The sequence below is a fragment of the Zalophus californianus genome, chromosome 17, assembly GCF_009762305.2.
Source record: "Zalophus californianus isolate mZalCal1 chromosome 17, mZalCal1.pri.v2, whole genome shotgun sequence".
Lineage (NCBI taxonomy): Eukaryota > Metazoa > Chordata > Mammalia > Carnivora > Otariidae > Zalophus > Zalophus californianus.
In genome coordinates this window covers 27,362,085-27,387,489 of record NC_045611.1, presented here as the reverse complement: position 1 = coordinate 27,387,489, position 25,405 = coordinate 27,362,085, and the positions used below count along the sequence as shown (strand labels likewise).

At 53.9% G+C, this 25,405-nt stretch overlaps 1 protein-coding gene across 11 annotated transcripts in view; it reads left to right on the top strand.

Moving 5' to 3' along the window:
• Positions 1-25,405, top strand: part of NLRC5 (NLR family CARD domain containing 5) — an 84,237-nt gene that overhangs the window by 56,858 nt on the left and 1,974 nt on the right. For 6 of the 11 annotated variants that reach the window (XM_027619109.2, XM_027619111.2, XM_027619113.2 and 3 more), the window contains 25 exons: positions 93-176; positions 2,854-2,943; positions 3,103-3,165; positions 4,569-4,655; positions 6,620-6,703; positions 7,344-7,433; positions 7,796-7,861; positions 9,633-9,716; positions 9,803-9,886; positions 12,661-12,747; positions 13,228-13,305; positions 14,098-14,181; positions 14,511-14,594; positions 16,088-16,171; positions 16,888-16,971; positions 19,468-19,551; positions 20,808-20,891; positions 21,283-21,366; positions 21,647-21,730; positions 21,879-21,956; positions 22,203-22,286; positions 22,372-22,443; positions 22,708-22,791; positions 24,901-24,984; positions 25,290-25,373. In XM_027619109.2, coding sequence (XP_027474910.1) covers positions 93-176; positions 2,854-2,943; positions 3,103-3,165; positions 4,569-4,655; positions 6,620-6,703; positions 7,344-7,433; positions 7,796-7,861; positions 9,633-9,716; positions 9,803-9,886; positions 12,661-12,747; positions 13,228-13,305; positions 14,098-14,181; positions 14,511-14,594; positions 16,088-16,171; positions 16,888-16,971; positions 19,468-19,551; positions 20,808-20,891; positions 21,283-21,366; positions 21,647-21,730; positions 21,879-21,956; positions 22,203-22,286; positions 22,372-22,443; positions 22,708-22,791; positions 24,901-24,984; positions 25,290-25,373 — 2,055 coding nt within the window. Of the gene's footprint in view, positions 1-92; positions 177-2,853; positions 2,944-3,102; positions 3,166-4,568; positions 4,656-6,619; positions 6,704-7,343; positions 7,434-7,795; positions 7,862-9,632; positions 9,717-9,802; positions 9,887-12,660; positions 12,748-13,227; positions 13,306-14,097; positions 14,182-14,510; positions 14,595-16,087; positions 16,172-16,887; positions 16,972-19,467; positions 19,552-20,807; positions 20,892-21,282; positions 21,374-21,646; positions 21,731-21,878; positions 21,957-22,202; positions 22,287-22,371; positions 22,444-22,707; positions 22,792-24,900; positions 24,985-25,289; positions 25,374-25,405 lie in introns of those variants that run through there. The other 5 variants (XM_035725126.1, XM_027619116.2, XM_035725125.1 and 2 more) reach the window with 3 other exon arrangements.

Genomic DNA, 25,405 nt, shown 5'->3' with positions numbered 1-25,405 from the left:
GGCCACCCGTGTCCAGAGAGCTCTGGCTGTGAGGGTGCACCCCTAGCTTTCCCCAAGGCTCCCCCACCTCATTCGGATGCTTTGTTTCACAGATTGTCCTGTGAGGTCCTGAGTGACCAGAGCCTGGAGACCCTGCTGCATCACTTACCCCAGCTCCCCCAGCTAAGCCTGCTGCAGTAAGACCGGTTTCCCCATCTCCCCGTGCTGGGCTGAGGCTCTTGGCTTGCAAACCCATCCCTTCCTTCCCAGTTACTCCTTTCTCTTGGGCTTTTATTTTATCTGGCACAGCTGGGAGCTCTTCCCTAATACCTTACTAACCTTGAAGGGGGGTGGGGTGCTATGTGATCAGTTTCCTCATCTGACAAATGGGACTCCTATTCCCCAACCCCTCCCCCAGGGTTGGGGCTCCAAAAGACAGGTGTTCCCCAGGCACCTTGAAGAATGGAGGGTCTCTGGCAAATGGGCTGTTGTACTTCTCCTCGCCCACGGAAAGGTCACCAGCTCCTAGAAAGGGACGTCACAGATGTAGGTGGTGTCTGTGTCACACGCCAGTTTTTAAAGGTCACCGTCTAACTCCGCCAAAGGGGAACTGAAGCAGCATCCTCCGAAGTATTTAAAACTCTGCTTTCTAATTTCAGCGCAGACTGGTTAGAATTTAAAAAGGATTTACTTTAAATACTCTTCCAGCAGGGGGAAAGCAGCTGCAGCTGGGATGGAAAAATACAACGGGAAATTAAATCATACCGTTAATAACAGCAACATAAGTACCAATGCTGAGGCTCTCTGGGACACCCGAGGCAGCTCACTTCACAGCCAGGATCTTGCTTATCCCTGTGTCCTACTGGGAAGGGAAGGAACAGCCAGGTGACATTCCAGAGGTGGGCAGATGCAACAGACCTCACATCCACTCATGGCCCCCACGACGGGAAGGGCATCTTTGGACGCACAAAGTGGTAGGCTAAAATGAGCAGGTGGGAAACCCCAGACCAGGGAGGGACTTCTCCGTGCCCACGTCACACAGCATGAGCCCCTAAATCTCCTCTGTCTTTGGAATGAGGTGGCCAGCCTGCCCCACACCAGGGCTCACGCTTTGTATTACTCAGTCCATGCGCTGGAGGGCTGGAGACACAGCAGAGAGTGGGGAGAAAAGACCGTGTCCTTGTCTTCTTGGAGCTTACCTTGTAGTAGTGGGCAGCTGGACAATAAAACAGTGATGAGGTATTTTTCTAGGTAATGTAGTCAAGAGCGCATGCAAAAGTGAGGGCGGTCAGGGGATGCCTCTGAGGAGGGATACTAAGGTTCGACCCGAAGGACGAAAGGGACCCAGCCTTGTGAAGAGCAGGGAACAGCATTCCAAACAGAGGGAGGAGCATGTAGGAGGCCCTGAGGCGAGATTGAACTTGGTGGGCTCAAGGAACAGCCAGAAGGGCACTGTGGCAGGAGGGGAGGTGGAGAGGGGAGAGAGGTGGAGAGAGCCATGAGGAGGAGTTTGGGGTTTTTGTCCAAGGGGACTTGAAAGACAGAGGTGTGATGCGTGTGTGTGTGTGTGTGTGTGTGTGTGTGTGTGTGTGTGTGAGGATTTCACTTATTTATTTGACAGAGAGAGCACACGCAGGGTGAGCGACAGGCAGAGGGAGAGGGAGAAGTGGGCTCGATCCCAGGACCCTGGGATTATGACCTGAGCCGAAGGCAGATGCTTAAGCGACTGAGTCCCCCACGTGCCCCCTGTGATGTGTGTTTTCAAAAGCTCAGCCTGGCTGCTGGGTAGAGAAGGGGTTGGGGGACGAGAGTGGAGATGAGGGCGCCTGGGTGGCTCAGATGGGTAAGCGTCTGCCTTCGGCTCAGGTCATGATCCCAGGGTCCTGGGATCGAGTCCCCCATCAGGCTCCCTGCTCCTTGGGAGCCTGCTTCTCCCTCTGCCTCTCTCTCTCTCTCTCTCTCTCTCTCTCTCTCTGTCTCTCATGAATAAATAAATAAAAAGTTTAAAAAAAAAAAAAAAGAGTGGAGATGAGAGTAGGGAAGAGGCCGTGTAGGGTCGAAGATGGTGGGGCCGGGGGTTGGTGGGGCTGGGGCGGAAGCAGGTCGATTCAGGGTGCATCTTGAGAGTGGAACGGATGAGACAAGCTGAGGGAGGGTTTAGGGGGCGAGGGAAGTGGGGGTGCCCAGGGCGCCTCCGAGGGCAAGATGCAGCCGCCTCACCTTCTCGAAGACAGTGGTTCCCAGCCGGGGCGGGGGATTTTGCTCCCCAGTGGTACATGGCCATGGAGACACTTTTGGTTGTCACGGCAGGGGGAGGAGGGCGGGGAGAGGGAGGGCAAGGAACCGGGTTTAGTGAGTAGAGGTCCACAATGCCGCGGAACGCCCTACTGGAGAGCTCCAACAGCAACGAGTTATTTAGCCCCAAATCGCAGAAACTACTCCAAGGACCTAAAGCTTCCCACTTCCTTTCAGCAGGACTCACCTGTTAAGTCCGTGCTTGAGGGCAGAAACAATATAATAATAAAACTAGCACGGGTATCGCGCCAGGCAGTGCACCAGCTTGATGTAATTAAGTCCTGGAGACACCCCAGGGGACGGTGTACCATGAGTAATCCTGTTTTCCTGGTAAGGAGGCTGAGGCTCAGAGAAGTTAAGTGACTCTCCCGAGGACACACAGCCGATAAGCCGAACTGGGGCCCAAACCCAAGTCCCTATTTGCCCCACTTGAGTCCCTGCCTTCCTCCTTACTGCCTTGCTGACCCGCCTGCCCTCCCTCTCCTGTCTTGCACTTCGCTCCCAGCCCGTCCAGGCTGCCCGCCCACTCTTGCCTGGCTCCAACTTGCCTCCGTAAGGCCCCGCTCCTTTCCTTCTCAGGCTAAGCAAGACGAGCCTGTCCCCGAAGAGCCCCCTCCTGCTGGCCGATCTCTTCAGCCTGTGCCCACGGGTTCAGAAGGTGGATCTCAGGTGGGCATTGCCCTAGGACAGCCGGGACCGGGTCTAGTCTTGGAGGGTTGCGCCCTGTCTGGCGGGTGTAAGAGGGTAGGATGGAGGCAGTAGGACCCGAGTCAGGGGCATCCTGAGACTGTGGCCAAGGGTAGCTGACTCAGGTGCTGTCTGCTCCAGGTCCCTGTATCATGTGACTCTGCACTTCAGGTCTAGCAAGGAGCGGGAAGGCGAATGCTGTGGGTAAGTCCCCGAAACTGCGCCCTGGCACCTGGTCGGTATTGGGGACAAGTAGACCCACCTCCTGGATGCCTAGAATAGAGTACAGATTGCTGCCGTGGGGCATTTCCTTGAAAGGACCCAGCAAGCAGACTTGTTTCCTCTAACATAAAGAAGCAGAGGTCCAGAGAGGGCCGGGCTTTGGCAAAGGCAAATAAGGAGTGCCTGTCAGACTTGACCAGAGTTCAGGGGCCTGGTCCAAGGAAAAGGACTTCTTAAGTGGCCCACCAGGCCTTAAATCCCAGCTCCACGGGGCCTGACGCCTTGCACGAGCTCCTTAACGTCTGTGATCCTCAGCTTCCACAGCTGAAGGGGGAGCCATCATATTGCAGGATGTTTGCAAGGATTAACTGAGACGATGTGTAAAGCATGAACCACTGCCAGACACAGGTGTCCTTGCCCTGCCGGCTCCTGGACCCGTGCTCCGCAGGTATCCCCAAAGGCGGGATGACGGAGCAGAGGGCAACCTTCGCACACAGAGATGATGTTTCTGATAACTGATGCCGCTGGCTCACCGAGAGACCTTGGGCCAGGCCCTTCTCCTGTCGGCCTTCAGCCTCCTCAGCTGTGAAGTAACCATAAATAGGAGAATCAAGATATGTTGACTATCTGCAGGGCTCCATTCTAGAGCCTTCTGCACATCACGTCCTATAAGCTTCACAGCTACAATCACACGGCAGGAAGGGGGCAGCCCGGACTTGAACCCAGGCCGTTCTGCAGTGCTCCTCGCCCCGGGGCGGACAGACTGTGGGTGGCTATTTATGTATTTATTCATTTTTACTAGAGTAGAGCTGACCTACAACGCGGTACTAGCTGCAGGTGTACAAGCTAGTGATTGGGTGGCTCTGTGCACTAGGCAGTACTCCCCGCGATGGGGACCGTCGCCATCTGTCACCATACAATTATTGACTATATTCCCTATGCTGTACTTTCCATCCCCTTGACTTATAACTGGGAGTCTGTGCCTCTGAATCTCCTTTGTCTCAATTCCAGTATCAAAGGCAACAGCAGGTGTCACCCTTCTTCCCTCCCTCCCACCCTGCTTGTCCAACTTGAGCTTGAATCAACCACCTAGAGATCCTATGGTTTCTGATTCAGTGGGTCTGGGCAGGGTTCCTAGAATTTGCATCTGAACGAGTTCCCAAGTGATGCAGGTGTGGCTGGTCGGGCACCACCGTGTGATGGAGCCTGGGAGTGCCAGGTGGGATCTGCTGTGCGGGAGGTGTAAGTGGCAGATGACGGATAGTTCCAGAGAATCCAACCTTGGGTGGGGCCCCGCAGGAGCTGGAGGTCACACCCAGGACAAGCCAGGGCAGAGGTCTGAGTGGCTCAGCGCCCTCTCCTTGGGCTTGGTGCCCCTCCTCCAGCAGGTTCACGGGCTGTAGCCTCAGTCAGGAGCACGTGGAGCCGCTGTGCTGGTTGCTGAGCAAATGTGAAGACCTCAACCAGCTGGAGTAAGTTAGGGGCAGGGGAGGAGGGAGGGAGCACGGGAGCACGGGAGCATGTGCCTGGGTGGCACTGGAAGGGTGGATGTGTGCATGTGCGTGTGTGCGTGCACTCAACACTTCTCAGGGCCAGCTAACAGGGAGGTCTGGGACACGTCCTGGGTCACATCCATAAAATTTCCCTGTGCCCATTTCATCCCATCCACTCCCCACTCTTGCCATGATGGGGCTAGTTCAGGGTGTGTCCCTTGATCTACTTTGGGGAGCCCTTCAAGAAAGGGCTATAGGAGCCCCTGGGCCTCATGATGATCAAGACGTTAGAGCTCTGCTGGTGGATGGGAACCAAAATGGAGAATCCCATGGTCTGCCTGGCAGGGCGTTAAGAGTACCCAGTGGCTCAGCCTGGGTCTCAGAGCCAGCTGGGGTGGGGCCTCGTGGGCTCTCGCGTTGTTGAGAGGTGGTATCTGTGTGACCTGTCTTGGGTGCCCAAACAGCACAACCCCCTCATGGGTAGAAAAATAAAATAGGCAACACTTGGGGCGCCTGGGTGGCTCAGTTTTTGAGCGTCTGCCTTCGGCTCAGGTCATGATCCCGGGGTCCTGGGATCAAGCCCCGCATCGGGCTCCCCGCTCCACGGGAAGCCTGCTTCTCCTTCTCCTGCTCCCCCTGCTTGTGTTCCCTCTCTCGCTGTGTCTCTCTCTGTGAGATAAATAAAATCTTTAAAAAAAAAAAATAGGCAACACTTCCTGAGCATCTTCTCCACTGTGCTAAGTGCTTCACGTAGTCTTTTTATCTTTCCAAAACTCTAGGTACTGTTGTCCCCATTGTATAGATGAGAGTGCTGAGGGACAGAGAGGATTTAAAAAAACTTGCCCAAGGTCACACAGCCAAGGTCACACAGATGATGGAGTCTGGGCTCACAACCACTAGGCGTCCAGCTTAGGACCAGTGGGACATTAAGAGAGCTGTCTGTAACACGCACACGCACACACAAAATTTAAATTCCTAATAAGCAGTACATCTTTGGGTTTTTCTGTTTTCAATTGGAAAGGGAAGTTTTTCTTTTTTTTTTTAAAGATTTTATTTATTTATTCGAGAGAGAGAGAGAATGAGAGAGAGCACAAGAGGGAAGAGGGTCAGGGGGAGAAGCAGACTCCCCGCTGAGCAGGGAGCCCGACGTGGGACTCGATCCCGGGACTCCAGGATCATGACCCGAGCTGAAGGCAGTCGCTTAACCGACTGAGCCACCCAGGCGCCCCTAAAGGGAAGTTTTTCTAATTGTAAAGATTACTTTATCAAATGGCTTTATGAGACAAACCAATTTTTAATTTTTAAAGCCTCTCCCAAAAAGGCAAACAAAGCCTCCAAAATGTCATCATCAGGGACAAAATGAGGTCAGAGATGCAGGACAAAAATCCGACATTCCACGGCACGCTGATTATATTATTCTGAAAGCGTAGCACGACCGTAGAAGGCTACAAGGGAGGGAAATAAAGTGTTCAAGTACAATTTCCATCCGATACTGCATTCCTGAATTAAAAGAAGGAAATCTCCTGGGGAAACCCAGCCTCCAAACCTCTTTCTTTTTTCCGGAATTTATTCTTGTTCAAAGTTGCCGTTCTCACCTGTTGTGAGCCACGGGCGTGGTAAAGGCAAATGGGTTTTTCTCTGACTCCGGAAGCCTGCGGGAGGCGTGGGGGCCCTGGGCATGGGCAGCAGGCACTGCAGGGAAAGGGGGGGACCGCTCACCTGTGGTGCTGGGGGGGCAGCGCAGGAGCTGTGGTGTGCCAGGCGATCATTCTGGGGGTGCCGGAGATGCCGGTGCAGTGGGAGTGAGCATGGTGCGGCCCGGTCACGGTGACAGTGGCTCGGAGCTAGTCCGGTGCGGGTCGAGTAGCGGTGACGGTACCTGTGGAGAGCGGGCTCCGGCTGAGGGGCACGTCGGACTGCCAATCCCTTCTTGCCTCTTGTAGCCTCTCCGCAAACATGCTGGGTGACGACGGGCTCAGGTGCATCCTGGAATGTCTGCCTCAGTTGCCCATCTCCGGTTCGCTTGAGTAAGTGATGAGCAGCCCGGAGCACAGCCAGGAGGAGGATCCCCCGCCCCCTCCAGACATCCAGGAGAGGCTGTGACTAAAGCGTGGTGACCCAGGCTGACTTTGGGACAGGAAAGTGACAGTTTCTCTCTAACAGCTGTCCTGACTTCTAGTCCCTCCGGTCCCTGAAGCCCCTCTAAAGACTAAATCTACAGAACACAGATCTGAAGATGTCCCCACAGCAGGGAGGGTCCCTAAGAAGTCACCCACACTCTCAGCCCATCTCCCCGGTGATCTGGGAGACTAGCGACCTGAGCCCAGATACAGCAGGTTGCTAGGCAACTGAGCTTTGGGCTCTGGGTGGCCCTGAGCGCCTGGGGCTGGAACTGTCAGCCTGGCCCCATCGACCCTGTCTCAGCCCCAGTGGGTGCAGCTCCTGAGGACGCAGGACTGGGTGCCTGTCCTGCCTGTGTGGGGAGAGTGCCCCTCTGGCCTCTCTCTGGACCTCGGTGTCTGCACCTGGAGAGTGGACACCTGGACATTGAGGACAGTCCTCCCGGAGGGGACAGACAGCTGGAGAACAGGAGACAAGGGGGAGCTGGGCAGGGCTGCCCTGAGGTGCTGCCCCTCCCCCGCATCCTGAACGTCATTTCTCTTCCAGCCTGAGTCACAACAACATCTCCCTAGAAAGCGCCCTGGGCCTGGTGAAGACATTCCCCTCCTGCCCACGCATCCGGGAGGCCTCCGTGAAGTAAGACGTTGGTGCCACTTGCTGACGGTGGGGAGAAGCAAGATTCCCACGCTTAGCAGCCCCCTCTGTGTGACTTGGGGCAACTTGCACCCCTCTCTTGAGTCTCAGGGTTCCCAGAACGGGGGATCATGGTTTCCATCCTCCGAGGCCTGCATGACATGGGGACCAGGGAGGTCACCGGGTGGGGGAGGCCAGGATTCAGTGTCCTCACAGAATGTGCGGGGGGACCCCTGTGGTCTCTCCTTCTGTGGCTTTCACCCTCCCTTGTCCCTGCGGGCCTAGCCCCCTTCCCGCCTGCAGCCCCTGGTGTCTGGGGCTCAGGATGCTGGGCCTCCGGCTTCCCCACACCCTTCTCTCCGCAGCCTGGGCTCTGAGCAGAGCTTCTGGATCCACTTCTCCAGACAGGAGGAGGCCGGGAAGACACTGAGGTAAGGCCTGGTCTGGGGGGGCGGGAGGGGTCAAGGGGAGGGAATGGGGAAGAGGAAGCTGACCCTGGGGCAGCTTCCATGCCTCCTCCCTCTCTCGGCCCTTTCCTCCTTCAGACACCCTGTTTCACGCTCACTGCCTGGGTTTGCCGCCCCCAGATCTGCCCCCAACACCCCCGCACCTCCACTCCTGAGGCCAGGCCTTTGCGTTGATGGATGCCTCTTAGCCATGCCTTAATTATAAGCCTGGAGGCTTCTGAGTATCCTGGTTAAGAGCTCAGACTCTGGAGCCACCTGGGGGTAAATCCGAGCTCTACCATTTGCCAGCTGTGTGACCTCGAACAAGTGACTTAACCTCTCTGTGTTTCAGTTCCTCATCTGTAAAATGGGAATAATAGTAAGACCTACCCCTTAGGGTTCTTATGAGGCTTAAAGGAGTTGATATGTATAAAGTGCCCGGCAAGGACCTGGCTCACTTGAGTTCTGTATCAGTTGCTGTTATTATTACCCACTGGTAGCCTGGGGCGCTCTCTCTCAGCTTCACCACCACTGCCTCAGGTCACTTCCTCTGTATGTCTTTCTTCAGCTGTGATCATGGCCTCTGAACTGGGCTACTGCCTCTGGCCAGGCCTCCCCCAATCCATTCACTTCACAGCACCCAGAGGGATCTTCCCAGAACACACTGGACTGTGGCACTCCACTGTGCTGAGCCCTTCCATGGCTCCCCATTGCCCCCAGGATCAGGTTCAAATTCCTTAGCTTGGTCTTCTCCCTCAGTCTGATCTGGCTGCCACTTTCCATTGTGTTCCTCCTCACCTCCCCAAAGCCGTACACAGATACACCACACCCACACCATGCACATAAATGCACGCACTCCACATGCATATACATACAACACACACATCATACAAACACACGCCACCCGTACACATCCACAGAACACACACAACACACACACATGCATCCATACATAGCCCACACACCTACAACACACCCACAACATACATGCACACACACACTCAGCCCAAGGGACCTTCACTCCTTACTCACTGAGCACACACTGCCCGATGAAGCTTCCTTCCCGCCAGGCACTCAACCCAACACTCTTTCCTGTAGTTTCCAAGATAAAATTCTCCCAATCCTTGCATACCCAGCTGAAATATCGGCCTCTCGTGGAAGTCTCCAGGGGTCCCTCTCCCATGACCGTGAACGGCCCCCTGTGGGGCCCATCTGCTAGCCACCCAGGGCCACAAGTGCCAGGAGGGTGGGCCCCCGACAGGAATCCCAGGCCTCCTCCGTCCAAGGGAGCCTGGAGTAAAGCGGTACTGGGGAGGAGAGCCACGGTGTGGGTTTGGGGTCTCGAGTCAGGCTGGCTTGGACTGAAACCCAATTCGGCCCTTACTTCTCACCAGCTGTGTGTCCTTGGGTTAGTCAGTTTCTCTGCCTGTAAATGATGTGGTTGGAATTGCATGAGATGCTGCATATAAGGCAAGCTCATCCGCTGCACCCAGATGCTGTCCCAGGGCCTGGTATAGAGTCAGGGCTCAATAAGGGACTTTCCCGGCCCTTTCTTGGCAGGGGGTGGGGTGATCTCTCTTAAGAGATAGGAAGCTCCCAGAGCCGGAGCTACATCTTTGGCCTATTCTCAGGCCCTGATTCCAGGCCTTTGCCCTCAGGGTGGGGCACCCCATAGGCCCTGGGGGAGATGGGAGGAAGCAGGACAGCAGTCCCAGCAGGCCTCACCCCAGCTCTGCCCCTTCCCCTCTGCCCTCAGGCTGAGCCAGTGCAGCTTCGGGCCAGAGCATGTGCCCATACTGGCCACCAACCTGAACCAGGCCCTACAGCTGACGGCACTCACGTGAGACACCAGGCCCACCCACAGGGGCAGGGGAGGGCTGGGGGCTCCCGGTGAGGGCCACCCCGGTAACGGACGTCTGTCCCCAGGATAACCCAGTGCTGCCTGGACCTGGAACAGCTGACGCTTCTCCTGAGTCTGCTGAGGTGGCCGGTGGGGCTGTTCAGTCTCAGGTACTGTCTTGCTCAGTGCCCCTGGGAGGGGCCAGGGGTGGGCCCTGGAGAATGGGTCTCCCCCAGGACCGTGGCCCCAGCCACGTCCTGCACCCAAACCCTGCCACTTGGACCCTGCCTTTAGCCCCAGAAACCCCCTCAGGCATACTGGAGAAGCCACCCTCTTTCAGGTGGGACCTCTGCTTGGGCGCTTAAGAAATAAAAGGAAACCCCAGAGGACACCCAGATGAGGTCAACAATAACATACAACAGATATCATGCGTGTATGCTCACGATGATCATTTTAAAACTTTCAGAAAAGGGTTGCTGGAGGGGAGGGCGGTGGGGGATGGGGTAATGGGGTGACGGGCCTTAAGGAGGGCTCGTGATGGAATGAGCACTGGGTGTTATACACAACCGATGAATCACTCGCCTCTACCTCTGAAACTAATAATACACTATATGTTAACTACCTTGAATTTAAACTGTAAAACAAATAAAACAGGAAAAAAAACTTTCCGAAAAGCAGAGAAGATACCAACAAGTAAAGAGACTGATGGTGAAGACTCATAGCCTTAACCTCCGGGCTTGACAGTTGTCCACGGTTCTCTGTGTTTGCTTTGTCTTTTATTTATTTTTTTTTTTTGGGGGGGGGGCTAAATTGTTCTCAAGCTATAGATCTCATAAAACATGGCTTCTAGACATTTCACCATAAATTTAAAAAAATAAGGACCTTTTCTACACAATCGTGGTTGAATGAGGGCACCCAGGAGGATCGGTGGCAGTTCTGAGTGTCGTGATGGCCCAGTCCAATCTAAAAGGTCCCACTGGGGGCGCCTGGGTGGCTCAGTCGGTTAAGCGACTGCCTTCGGCTCAGGTCATGATCCTGGAGTCCCGGGATCGAGTCCCGTATCGGGCTCCCTGCTCAGCAGGGAGTCTGCTTCTCCCTCTGACTCTCCCCCCTCTCATGCTCTCTCTCTCTATCTCATTCTCTCTCTCAAATAAATAAAATCTTTAAAATAAAATAAAAGGTCCCACTGTCCCCACATGGGACAGCTGGCTCATCGGACCCAGGATCCAGTCAAGGCCCACACTGGTATGGGGTGGCGATGGCTCTTAGGACTCTTAATCTGTGTCACCCACCCTCCCTGGGTCCTTGTGGACAAAACCACCCGCTGGGCGGTGTCTACACTCGCGGGCTCTGTCTGGTGGCTTCCTCCTGACCTCACTGCGTTTGTTCCTCTAAAACCCTGACTTTCCCGGAATGGAAGTTAGATCCGAAGGCTCCATGAGACTCAGTTACATAAATTTGTCCAAAACCCTGACTCCGTGGCCAGTGCTGTGCACGTCTCAGCACAGCCGATGACGAGGCACGTGAAGCCTGGTTGTTCTCCCAAATACCATTCTTGTTCAATTGTGGTATGATACACATAAAATCTACCATCTTAACCATCTTTAAGGGTACAGTTCAGGAGTGTTAAATACATTCTTATTGTTCTGCAGCCGCAGCTCTTTTCTTGGAAAACTGAAACTTTATCCCCATGAGACGCATCCCCGTTTCCCCCTTCCCCAGCCCCTGGCCGCCACCACTCTCCTTCTCAATCCACGGATCTGACTGCTCTAGGGGCCTCCTGTAAGTGGGATTGCGCAGGATTTATCTTCTCTGTGACTGGCTTGTGTCACTCAGCATCATGGCTGCAGCAGGTGTCAGAGTTTCCTTCCTTTTCAAGGCTGGCTGATGTCGCGTTGTAGGTAGCCACCGCATTTTGTTGATCCGTTCATCCGTCCGTGGACCCTTGGGTGGTTCCACCTTTTGGCTGAGGTGCTTCATGCTGCTGCGACCATGGGTGTGCAAATACCTCTTTGTGTCTCTGCTGTCAGTTCTTTTGGGTATATACCCAGAATTGCTGGATCACCCAAAATAACACTTTAAAATAAAACTTTTCATACTCTAAAAATAATCCGTACTCGTTGTAGAGATTTGTGGAAAATCCAGATGAACATAAGAAAATAGTACTTCAAAAAAAAAAAAAAAAACCTCAACATAACTTCAAAAGCAGAATATTTTAAACAACTCTCTTTTTTCCTGCTTCTAAATTAATGCACGCACATTGTAGAAAGTCTGGAAAAATATTGGAAACTATGGAAGAAAGGAAAAAAACCACTTGTGAGAATTCTACCATCTAAACAACCGTCATTAGCTTTTCATATATCTTTTCCTCGTATCTCTGTCTCCCTGTTTCTATGTTTTCTTCTCTCTCCGTACATATTTTTCCTTTTTTAAATACAAAATGGGAATGTTTTATATACGGTTTTATTTCCTTATCTTTGTCATGCAACACTATACGGCCTTTTCCTTAAGTCTAAAACTATTGTTTTAAAAAGGACTAGGGGCGCCTGGGTGGCTCAGTTGGTTAAGCTACTGCCTTCGGCTCAGGTCATAATCCTGGAGTCCCTGGATCGAGTCCCACATCGGGCTCCCTGCTTAGCGAGGAGCCTGCTTCTCCCTCTCACCCTCCCCCCCTCATGTACTCTCTCTCTCTCTCTCTCTCTCAAATAAATAAATCTTTAAAAAATAAATAAATAAATAAAAATAAAAAGACTATTTTCTGTTGGGATTGTTGCAGTAACTGTCAGAACAAAGATGATGTTAATTTCCTGTTTTATGCTTGTGCTTAGTTGTGTAATTTTATAGTTTTTAAACCAGCAAAACCAAAAAGCCTCTGAGCCCCGCACTTGCCCCCCACCCCCGGCTCACCCTGGGGGACCTTCATCTCCTTCTGCTTCTGCAACAGGGTGGACGAGCCATGGGTAGGCAAAGCCGGGGTGCTCGCCCTGCTAGAAGTCTGCACCCAGGCCTCAGGCAACGTCACTGAAATAAGGTGAGTGGAGGGAGGAGGCCCCTCAGAATTATTCATCTTTTCATGACTACTGGGACCATTCCTCACCTAGACATCAGTTTCTTGCCCTGTGAGGTAATAGCTGTGTCACTAGCAAATTCTCTAGATCCCCAAGATGGCAGGGGATACACATTTGTTGGGACCTGTGCAGTAATCAAGCTACAGAGCCAGAGAGAGGAAGGCAGCCACAGAATTAAGACAAAGAGCTGGTGGATCCCAGGTGGACACAGCTGGGAATCCACATTGATTGTCTGGAAGTGGCCCCTGGATTACAGTAAACACACATTGTGGCTCTAGGACTAGAGGTGGCAGAATGACGTGGAGTAGCTAAGAGCAAAGGCTTTGGAGTCCCACTGACCCATGTCCAGATCCCTACTGGGTCTGGGAGCTCAGAGTCAGTAGACCGGCAGCCAAAGTCGGAGCAGCTTCGGACCTCACACTGGCTACCCCTTCTCTCCTCAGCATTTCCGAGATCCAGCAGCAGCTCTGTCTCCAGTTGGAGTTTCCCCGTCAGGGGAACCCAGAGGCCGTGGCCCTCAGGTGGGACCTAGTACCTGGGCGCCCATGGGCGTAGCTGGTGATGGGCTGGGGGTGGGGGTAACTGCTGCTTCTGATCAATAGTTCCCATGCCTTGCTCAGTGTCCTTTGATGTCCAAAGTGTCTACATGGCCAAAGAGTTCTGGCCCAACCTGCCCAGCCCCACCCCAAACCTCAGTCTCAGCTCCAGTCATCCCCACCACCTTTCAGTTCCCCCACCACCACCTTGCTCCGTTTGACTTCAGGGCCTTTGCACGGGCCGTTTCTGGACCAGAATGTTCTCTCCTCTCCTACCCTCTTTCTCCTTTTCTCCTTTCTCCCCTACCCTCCTAACTCCCCCCTTATCCTTCAAGTCTCAGCTTAAATGCGGCCACCTCAGGAAAGCCCCTCTGAACCCCCGGCCATAGTCAAGTTCTCCCATGATCCACCCTTACAGACGCCTGGATTCACAGCAGCCCTGATCCATACAGCACATTTTGGAAATTAAAATGTCATCCCTTTTGAGTGAATGCAGCCCTGCATGTATACATTATGGGGAACAGACCACAGCTGGTTCTCATCCCCAACTCACCTTCTTAGCTGAGTCCCCTTGTGCAGTGAACAACCTGCACAGCCATACCAGCTTGCCCCATCTGGACTTCTTCAAAGCACTTCCCATAGTTGACTAGAAAACTGTGGGACTTTATTTCATTAGTGTTTATTTATCCCTAAAAGGTAAGCTCCTTGTAGGCAAGGACTGTGTCCCCAGTAGTGACCCAGGTGTTCAGAAACTCCTGCCTCCCTGTCTACCTCCAGGTTGTCTCACTGTGACCTTGGGACCCACCACAGCCTTCTTTCCTGGCAGCTGATGGAGACATGTGCCAGGCTGCGGCAACTCAGGTCAGAACCCCGAAACACCATCTAGGGACCTGAGTTCTCTGGTCATCCCCCAGTGCCCACACCAGACCACATGGAAGAGGCTGGCCAGTCCGGGATGGGAATGAGCAGAGCCTGGGACAGCATTACTTTCTCTGGCCTTCTTGCTTCCCTAAGCAGGAGAGAATCACACTTGGCCAGTAGGGGGAGAGCCCCAGGGTGGCATAAGTGCCCCCACCGGGAGCTCTTGGGTGGTTCTTTCCCCTCTCTCGGGCTCCCCATCTCTGTGTTCTGGATGATCCCGGAGGTGCATCCGACCTGAAATCCTCTGGAATATGCTCGGGCCTTTTCAGCTTGTCCCAGGTGAACCTCTGCAACACTAGCTCCCTGCTGCTACAAAGTCTCCTGGAGTCCCTCTCTGAGCTGAAGACATTCAGGTATGCAGACGAGTATGTTCACTCACCCGCCCATGCTCTGCCCCACACTTCCTGCGCTCCCCAGCCCTGGGCTCAGAGGAACCCTGTGTCCGCACCCCAGGGGCTGGGACCACTCTCGGCCCTGGTTATGATGGCAGGGTGTGTGGTCATCCACATGACCACATGACAAGAATGAGTTCCTCTTCAATGCTTTCTTTCTTCAAATGCTTTCTCTTTTCCTTTCCCCCCCCCCTTTATTATTTGAAATAACTGCAAACGAACAGAAGACCAAGGAGCAGTTCCGTATACCATTTTCCCAAATTCACCCCTTGTCAGTATTTTTTCCCATTTGCTCTTTCTCCCTTCCTCCCTCCTTCCTCGCCCTTCCCTTCTGTTCTTCTCTCTCCCTCTTTTTCTGAGCCATTTGAAAGTAGTTGCATAAACACACCCCTTCACCCCTTACTATTTCAGTGAATTTCCTAAGAACGAGAACATTCCCTCCCACAATCCAGTAAACGTGTAAGATGCAGGAATTTTAATGTTGGTACCCTATCGTTATCAAAACTACCTTTCACATTCCAATTTTGCCAAATGTCCCGGTCATGTTTGTTGCATTTTTTTTCCAGTCCTGGATTCCACCTAGGATCACACACTGCACTTAATTGTCATTTGCCTTTTGTCTCCAATTTGGAATGGTCCTCAGCCCCTCTTTGTCTTGGACGATATTGTCGTGACATTTACACCTCAATGATTTTGTCAGATGTCCTTTGGTTTGGCTTCAAAGTTTCTTCACGTTGAGATTTAGGTCCTGCACGTGGGGCAGAAATCTCACAGAGGTGATGTTACATTCTCCTCGGGAGGCACACATTGTCTCTTTGTCCCCTGACGGATAGTAACTGTGATCACCCCATGAAGGTGGGGGTGTCTGCCAGCTATCTTCCCCTGCAGAACTACTGTTTCCCCCTTTCTAATTAACCCATATCTCGTAGGGAGACACCTTAAGACACTGTAGATATCCCGTCCTTCCTCACGTTATCACCTACTAATTTCAACTTCCATCGATAATTCTTGCCTGAATCAAATGTCAGTAGGATGGTTGCAAAATGGAGCTCTTCTCACTTTTAATTCTCTTTTAATCTAGCTGATTGCATCAAGGAGAAGGTGTCCTTTTGGTGCCAGTGTATCTTTAACACCTCTGTCATAACTGTTACTCATTTTTGTCGTTTAAATAAAGATGCAGAGCTCGTGGTAAAAGCCCATTAGCTAGCTAGACTTACAGGGATGCCCAACTATGGCGTAGATGGGCAAGTTGCTACCTGACTGTGGTTTAGGGAAATACTCAGCTAGTCCAAGCTGTTTCTAAGCTTAATGATTCCATGGTGGGGGAGATTCGTGAAGGGAAGGAGGGTGCTGTCCCCCTGCCCCAGCCCTCCTCCTTGCCCTCTGCTATCAGCATTCTGAGCTCTCAAGACCCAGAGCCTCTGCCCGACCTGCTGCCCTTTGACCCCCACCAGGCTGACCTCCAGCCATGTGAGCTCCGAGGGCCTGGCCCACCTGACATCTGGTCTGAGCCACTGCCACCACCTGGAGGGGCTGGAGTGAGTCGCAGGGTTGGCGGAGGGGGGCTCCGGGAAGGGATGGCCCAGCTCAGGGCAGGGCTGAGGAGGGCAGCTGGGCCGCTGGTAAGGTGGGTGGTGGGACTTCAGCCTCTCGCTTGGCTCCCCGGTGAAGCCCAGCAGCCTTGGGTGTGGCCTGGGAAGGCTGAGCACTGTCTTCTTGGCCCCAGCTTCAGTCGCTTGGAGTGACCCCAGGGCGAATAACGGTGCCTATCTGCGCTTGGGCTGGCTCATGTAAAATGTAAAGTGGGGGTCATCACCCTTCTCTGCCTGGGGTGGTTATGGGTATCAGGGTACAGGGAGGGCTGTGGGGCTGAAGGGATCACTGCACGTGTGTGTGTGTGCGTGTGCGTGTGCGTGTGCGTGTGCGTGTGCGTGCGCGTGTGCGTGCGTGCGCGCGCGCGTGTCCCCTGTCCCTGGCTTCCTCTTTCTCAGCCCTCATCCAGGACCTCCTTTCTCAGCTGGGCCAGGTGAGATGGCCATGCCCCCTCCTCAGGGACCCCAAAGCCCGGCCCTTGGAGCCAGCAGGGCCCCCGAGAGGCCTGGACAAAGAGGGTGGGCCAGGATTTGCAGAGCCCCAGCTGCCCTCCTGAGGGCACTAAGAGACACAGGGAGCTAGTGAGACAGCTCAGCTGCAGGAGCCGGGCAGGAGCCGGGCAGGCTTGTCTAACACTCACCTCGTACTTGGTCCCCTCCAGCTTGTCCAACAATCAGTTTGGTGAGGAGGACACCGAAGTGCTGATGGGGGTCCTTGAGGGGATGTGCCGGCTGAAGAGGCTCGAGTAAGTGGTGGTGGTGGTGGTGTGAGGGGGGGGTGGGGCGGGGAGGTGGGGAGGAGCTGGGAGCAGGCCTAGGAACTTTTGCATCTCTTGTAACACAAACTGTGACATGTCTGAATGGATACAGGATAGATACAGGTGAGCCAATTGCCCTCCCTTTTACTCCCTTACCTGGCTCTGAGTGCCATCAAAATGCTTGATCCCTGGAAATAAAATACTCACTCACACTGACCCAAGCCAGACATTGACTGGCTTGTGTCACAGAAAATTACAAAGCAGCTAACTTCAGGCATGGCTGTATCCAGGGGTTCTGCATTTGTTCTCTCTCCCTCCGCCCCATCCCCACCCCATCTTGACTTCATTCTCAGGCAGGCCATCCCTGCAGTGGCAGGCTTCCTTTCTACCAGCTTCGCAGAGAGGGAGCACCTTTCTCTCTGTAGTTACAAGACTCTAGATGATTCTCACTGGGCTAGCTCAGGTCACATGCCCACCCCTAAGCCAAGCACTGTGGATCTAAGCACACAGTCTTCTGAGTGGCCGGATCTGGGTCACATGCCCACTCAACTATCTGGGCTTGGGGGGCTGGTGGTGTTTCAGGGTGCTGCTGTCAGGAGGGGAAATGAACTGTGAGCAGGTAAGACCCACAGCTGTCCACCGCTCTTTGCTTATAGTCATTTCCTTAGCAACTGGCAACGTTTTTACTCTCACCTATAATTTGGAAGTCACCAAGTTCCAGCAAGAGCAGAATCAGTCTTAGCGTGAAGGACAGGTTCCCCCCACCCGACCCCGTGCCCAGACATAACAGCATCTAGATGGAACCTTTTACATGGTATCATCTGTATCGTCTGCCGTTAATCTCCAAGTTTCTCTGATGACCAAAAAGACACCCTAGTTATTTATAAAAAGTTCTGTAATTACAGAAATATGTAACAAAGGACACGAAATCCTCTGGCAGTGACACCCCCTGGGGAAACTGCTGTGAATGAGCAGTGTGTGAATTTTCCTCCAGATTTTTTTCAACATATGTGTTGAATAGAGTTTAAAAGTAGCCTTCTGACTTTTTGCCCCTTAACAATAAAAGTCTCCCACTTTGTCCCTTTTGGCTTGTCCTGGGGACTGGGATGTGGATGGTATCAGAGAGACCTTTGGCCAGAGGACCCACATGTCTTTCTTACAGGCTGTTTCTTTGGCCTCCCTCCCATGTGCCTTCACCTCTGCTCAGCCTCCCTTCGTTCTGGAAGCTTTTGTTGCTGGAGGGGGTGGGGGTGGGAGGGAGTGTTAGAGGCCCAGCGAGATCATTGACTGGCTCATGCATGCCTTTGACAGATGTCTACCTGGGCACCTGGGCCAGGGCCTGGGGCTGGAAGTACTGCAGAGAACAGGACAGATGTGTGACCCTTTTCTGGCTTCCCAGGCTACTAGTGCGGCTCCTTACCTCTCACCTCCTTGGCTGCCCCCACTCTGAAGTGGGCATAATGAAGAACGGGGATGGATCCCCACTGCCCAGATACCTCTGCCCATTTCAGATCTGTCATTTCTGAGTGTTTCCTCCCTGCCACCAGTTGGCTTCTTCCACCTGTCCATCTGTGGCCAAATGGTCAGGGGCATGGATCCTGGTTAGGAGCCACACCACCTGGGTTCAACTCGCAGGGTGACGACTGTCCCAGTTTCCCTGGGGCCCCGAGTCCCGCATCCTGGAGCCCCCCTCAAGTCTAGGCAGACCAGGGCACCTCTGAATGTGTGAGCCTGGGCAAGTTACTTAACTTCTCTGTGCTTTTCTGCCCATCTTAACTTTGGGGATAATAGCTGTACCTACTTCCTAGGGTTGTGGCAAGGATTAAATGAGATAATACATATGAAGTCCTTAGAACAGAACCTGACACAGAGTTCACACTCTGCAAGTACTGGCTGCTGCTATTTTTTTATTATTATTATTATTATTATTATTATTATTATTATTATTATTATTCCCCTCTCCTGCCCAGGCTGAGGGCCTGAAGGAGTGTGATCTCATGGGTGATGCATGGTTGGGGTCCAGGAACAGGAGTCCTATGGCCTTGGTTCTGTTCCCAATGCTTCTACTTTCCATGTGGCCTTGAACAAGCTCTCTAATAATGCTCGGAGCCTCAGTGTGCCTCATCTGCAAAATGGGGACGAGAGAGTTCTATCTCTCAGGACGGCCCCGAACTCAGTGCGTGACCTCGAGTGTATGCCCACTCTGTGGTCACTAGGTTGCCTGGTCCGCAGTCTGGGTCCCGTGTGATTTGGAACACAGACCTGCTGCCTGGGTGGGCTTACTCGTGCAGAGAAACAGCCTTTGGGTGTCTCGTGCAGTTTTGTTTTGTACAATATGTCTACTCTGTGTGGATGTAAGTGGCTATCTTGGGGGTCGCCTGGGATTGCTGAGCACCGAGGCCTCAAGACTGGATGGGGCCTCGGTCTGCACCTGGGACCCAACCCCGGTGACGCCGAGTCCTCCTCTGGCCTCCTTTCCTCCAGCCTCAGCCATCTCCCGCTGGGCAGCTCCGCCCTGGCCATGCTCACTCAAGGACTAAGCCACATGACCCTTCTGCAGAGCCTCCGGTGAGTGGCCAAGGGACCCCATGGGAATGAGTGGGATGACATGCCCCAGCTCTGTGGCGACCACCCGCCCAGGGAAGCACTAGGGCCATTTCCCTGAAGACCCTCCGTGGCTCCCATCCTGGGGACGTTGCTGCCCTCTCAGGTCGGTGCCCATCTCTCTTGCCTTCCGGTGCCACCAGCTCCCTCTAGCTACAGAAGTGACCGGAAGGGGTTGAGCCCAAGTCCTGGAACAGCCCTTAATGCGCACACATTCCTCTGTGTGCTCGTTTGCCTGTCTGATTCCACGCACCAGTGTTGCCTAGATTCTGCATTTCTAACAAGCTCCCAAGTAATACCAATCCTGGGGGCCACAGACCAGTAATGAGGGTCTAGACTCCAATCTGGTGACCTTGACATTCTCCCCGTGGGCCCCTGGCCACCTTGATTAACAGACATAACACTTTCTTTTCTTGGGATTTTGCAAAATATAAAATGTGGTGACTACAGATAAACCCAAGAGACAACACAAAGCATCGCTCTGTGTCTCCCCAAGTCCACACCCCCATGCTGGCCGAGTAGAGTACACGACAGAAGAGGTCAGAGAGTTCTGGGAAGCATATCAGTTGGGACTAGGTCATTTCATCCAAAATTAATTTTTAGAAAGGCACTTCCCTCAAGTTTAGTTTGTGAAATGAAAGAAAACAAAACAATCTTCAAATTCTCAACACAGGGCTGAGACACTTGGCCTCTCCGCTGGTTTGTTGGGTTTTGTTTTCGCCATTCAAGGGGGCAGGGCAAGGTCAGGGCGCAGAAAGGGCAATAAACTGGCTTTATGGAAAAGCCCAGCATTTGCATCGATTAGAACACCTATGCCGTGGAGAAATGATTTGCCTGGATTGCAGAGCCCTGTGAAATTGGCATTCAGCCAGGGTGGCCCTGCGCTCCCTGACACAGAGGCTGAGGCAAAGCCTGGCCAGACCAAAAAATATGGCCACGGCTCCTGGGCAGGGGAGCGGGGAGCTCTGGACTTGCATTTCCACCTTACCTGGGAGTCACAAGCGGTCCTGGGCCAGTCATGGCTCCTCCCTGGGCTCAGTTTTCTCATCTGGACTCTGGGTCATTCCCACCTTGCCTGTCCCCCCTCCCCAGCCCCTGAAGTTTAGTGATTGGCATGTGGGTTCCTGGATGTGTAAAAGCTTTGCAAACTGTAGAGTTCTTAGCACAGCACCTGCAAAGGCCTAGGCCCCTGCTCCTGACCAAGGCCTCTGCTCCTCCAGTCTGAGCAGGAACGGTATTCGTGATGTCGGCTGGTACCAGCTTTTCAAGGCTCTCAGAGCGGCCAGCAGCTTGAAGGAGCTGGGGTGAGTTGCCTAGCCCTCCCGCCACCCAAGACAACTTTGGCAGGGTCAGATGACGAAAGCAAGGGGCTCCCTGATGGAGTATGCCCTGCCCAGCTTAGTCCCACTTCCCACTGCATGACCTCGGGCCTAGAAATTCAGGAGACCCCAAGATAGGATGTGAGAGTGTGGACTGCAGCAAGAGGGATTCAGGTCAGACATCGGGGAGAACATCCTAAACAGAAGACAAGGGTTTGAAGTCCTCACCTAACACAGGGTGAGGGGACTTGCTCAGTGTGAGCAGGGGCCTCTCTCCAGATTTCAGCCTCCTCTTCTGTTCTGGGAGGGGGATGTGGACAAAATGACATGGGTGGCGGGCGGATGGTTCCAGTTCTCCTACTGTTCTCTCCCCAAGCTTGAGCCACAACCAGATCAGAGACATCGGTGCCCAGCACTTAGCTGCTGTCCTACCATGGCTGCCCGAGCTCAGGAAGATAGAGTGAGTGGTCAGTCCTACTGACAGGGGCCCTCAGTAGCCACACCGCGGTCGGGGGAGACACTGGCCCCGGCTCAGGCTGACATTCCTCCCCCACCCTCAGTGTCCAAGTGGTGGGGCTGGCTTATGTGTAACTGTTCTGCCAACTTTGAGACCTTCAGCCAGCCCACGCCCTGCTCCTCTCTGGCCCTTTCTGCCCCAACAGGGTCTCTTGAGCCCTAGCAGGTGCGGTGGGATGGGGGGACCTGGGTGTCCAAGGGTCTAATGTCCACCCCGCCCTCAGCCTCTCAGGGAATGGCATTGGCCCAGCTGGGGGAGTGCGGTTGGCAGAGTCTCTCGCCCTTTGCAAGCACTTGGAGGAGCTGATGTGAGTGTGTCCCCACTGCCCTCTGCCCTTTGTGTCCCCACTGCCCTCCTGGCCTTTGTGGTCCCCAGGGGGCCCAGGGCAGTGCAGGGGTCTGGAGCCAGCCTGCCCGGTGCTCAGCCTCCTCAGCCTCATCCCTCTTGTCTTCCAGGCTTGGCTACAATGTCCTGGGCAATAGCACAGCCCTGGAGCTGGCCCAGAGACTGCCCCAGCACCTGAGAGTCCTGCAGTGAGTGTCCCTCCGCTGGGGGGCTGCTGCTGGGCTGGCCGGGTGGGGTTCCCTGGGAGCGCTGGGGGATCAAGGCCCCCACTGACCAAGCTGCCCAGCCTTAGGTCAAACCGTGGTATGTTGTCGTAGGGCTGCCTCCCCGCACCCTGCCTGCTCCTCCCCTGCTTCTGGAGTCTGGAAGGCTCCCAATCCCCACACCCTGTCCCCCCACCCCCACTCTCCCCTCACCCACTCCCCTTTCCCCAGCCTGCCATCTAGCGGTCTGCATCAAGAGGGGGTGCTGATTCTGAGCCGGGCCCTGGATGGACTCCCATATGTGGAGGAGATCAAGTGAGTGGGGGCCATGGAGCCCGGGCAGAGGAGCAGCCAGGGAGGGTCTGGGGGCTCCTCTCACAAGTGTCTCCCTGCTCTACAGCTTGGCAGAGAACTGTCTGGCCAGAGAGGTCCCACATTTCCATCAGGGGCTCCCACTGCTCAGGCAGATAGAGTAAGTAGCCTCTCCTGACTACCTGGGGAGCTGGGGTGGGGTGGGGGGCAGCCCTTCTCTGACACCGGGGAAGGCCTTTGAAGTGACAGAGGCCTCAGGTATAAGGGAGCCTGGGGCAAAAAGGGGCACCTTCCTAAGTCTCCCCCGCCCCAGCCATTCCTCTTCCTCCTGCTCTGACTGCACAGTGGGGCAGAAGCACGCCAGCTGGCTGGGGATGCCCCTGACTCAGATACCCTTCCATCCCATCCTCTTGTTTGTCCCCAGCCTGGTTTCGTGTGAGATTGACAACCACGCTGCCAAGCCCCTTGCCGCCAGCCTGGCTCTCTGCCCGGCCCTGGAGGAAATCCTGTGAGTGCTTGGACGAAGCCTGAGCTGGGAAAAGCAGGTGTCTGGGGGCCTGGCCTGGCTGCCCACCGCTGTCCGGCCTAAAACTGGTCACCTTCCTCCGCAACCAGTCCCCCATCTGTAAATGGGGAAGGTCATTCTTTTTTTTTTTTTTTAAGATTTTATTTATTTATTTGACAGAGAGGTAGAGAGAGAGCACAAGTAGGCAGAGTGGCAGGCAGAGGGAGAGGGAGAAGCAGGCTCTCCACTGAGCAGGGAGCCCCACGCGGGGCTCGATCCCAGGACGCCCGGGATCATGACCTGAGCTGAAGGCAGCCGCTCAATCGACTGAGCCACCCGGGCACCCCAGGGAAGGTCATTCTTACTTAAACCTCCTTTCGAGGAAGTTTGAACCTTTTGGCCATTGAGCAATGTTGGGCAAATCCATTCAGCCCCTCCTGCCTGTTTCCCCACCTGTGGAGTGGCGGAGGGGAGGCGGGGAGGTAGACTAGCCGGTCTGTAAAAGCTCTTTGCCCCTGACCTTCCCTTTGGGAGGCGGCTAGATAGATCACCTCACCCGGTTTATGGAGCCTCAATTTATAAACCACCTGCTCATAGTGAAACATGGCTGACACCAGCATGCCCCCCACCCGCCTCCTGGCCATGCCCACCTCCCCCTTGGCAATCAGAGGCGCTCCGACCTTGGGCAGCCACAGGGGCAAACCACACTGCCAGGACCAGTCTGCAACCCTGACCACACGATGGAAGAAAATACTGTTTCCTAGGGTACAGGACGCAGGGGATTCTAAGAGATACTAGGTTTGCATCTTAAAGGGCTTTTTAAAAACATTTTTAATTTAAATTCAATTAATTAACATATAACGTATTATCGGTTCCAGAGGTACAGGCTTGTGACTCATCAGGTTTATATAACACCCAGTGCTCGTTACATCACATGCCCTCCTTAATGTCCGTCACCCAGTTACCCCCTCCCTCCATGCCCCTCCCCTCCAGCAACCCTCAGTTTGTTTCCTCTGATTAAGAGTCTCTTATGGTTTGTCCATCTTAAAGGTTTTAATCTTTCTCATTACATGACACCAAAGAAAAAGTCTCAGATCGATGCTAAGGCATCTTTAACACCTAACACTGGTGATTCTCCTTATTTATTTTTTACTTGAAAAGCCAAGAAAGGGGCGCCTGGGTGGCTCAGTTGGTTAAGCGACTACCTTCGGCTCAGGTCATGATCCTGGAGTCCCGGGATCGAGTCCCACATCGGGCTCCCTGCTCGGCAGGGAGTCTGCTTCTCCCTCTGACCCTCTTCCCTCTCGTGCTCTCTATCTCTCATTCTCTCTCTCTCAAATAAATAAAATCTTTAAAAAAAAAAAAAAAAAGAAAAGCCAAGGAATATTGTATATGACCATGGAGCAGATAATTATTTCATACCAAAGATAAATTAGAGATTAGCCAGTGCAACCTAAATGTCATGGTCTCGAAATATTACCACGCCAGAGAGGGCTTGAATTTTTTCCGCTTCAGTTTTTCTTTGCGAGTCTCCCTTTGTAACCAGCAGGGGGCAGGCCACAGGCTCAGCACGTTTGGAAGGACATAGGTTCCAACTAGAACTTAATGCTGTTGTCCGTGCTGTATTTACCCTTGTAACTACCTTCTATTTAGGGTTGTCAGCACAGGTTTCCCATTGATAGTAGTGATAAGTATTTCCTAAGATTAATTTCTTAAAGTAAAAAAAAAAAGCAGGGGGAGGACTGCTTTAAAGAAAAATGGGGTACACAGATAGGGGAAACATTATGATAGAGGCACATGCAAGGTAGAAGTTTGGATCAGGACATTGTTGCTGCAGACCATGTGCTCTGAATTCTCTGGACAGCCAGCTCTCAAGCTGTCTGGGTTCTTGAGGGATGACCAGCTCAAAAATGCAGTTGGGGGGAGGAAGGGAACACCTCCGTCCTGAAAAGTCTTCGGGGAGGGCGCACAAGCACCCCCGTCGAGTGGCCTTTCTTGCACCTGCGTGGCAGCCTCAGCCATCGGCCCCCAGCCCTCCCCACCTGCCACCTTGTCTCTACCCCTCGACCTCACTGTTCTGCCACTACTGACCTCAGGCCCCCTCCCCTGCAGGCTGTCCTGGAATCTGCTCGGGGATGAGGCGGCTGCGGAGCTGGCCCAGGTCCTGCCACAGATGAGCCGGCTGAAGAGAATGGAGTATGAGGGGCACATCCTGGGAAACCAGAACTGGGGGAGGACGTGAAGGGGGACCTCCCATCCTTGGCGAAAGCCAAGAGGCCACTGGGTCAGGCCCCTGCCTGCCAGAGAGCCCTCACTGAGTTACACATTCTGGTCCAAGCCCCTGCCAACCTTAGCTCTCCCTGGGTCCCAGCCTTCAGCCTTCCTGGGTTGTCTGCTGGGTTCTGTAAGCATCTTGGCCCGGGGGCCGGGCATATAGGGGAGCCCATCCCCCACATTCATGCCAGTTTCTCTTTCCCCTTTCTCTGCTGTCTGTTGGGAAGCCTGGAGAAGAACCAGATCACAGCTTGTGGAGCCTGGCTTCTGGTCGAAGGGCTGGCACAAGGGTCTGGCATCCAAGTCATTCGGTAAAAGGGGCTCAGAGGAGCAGGGATGATGG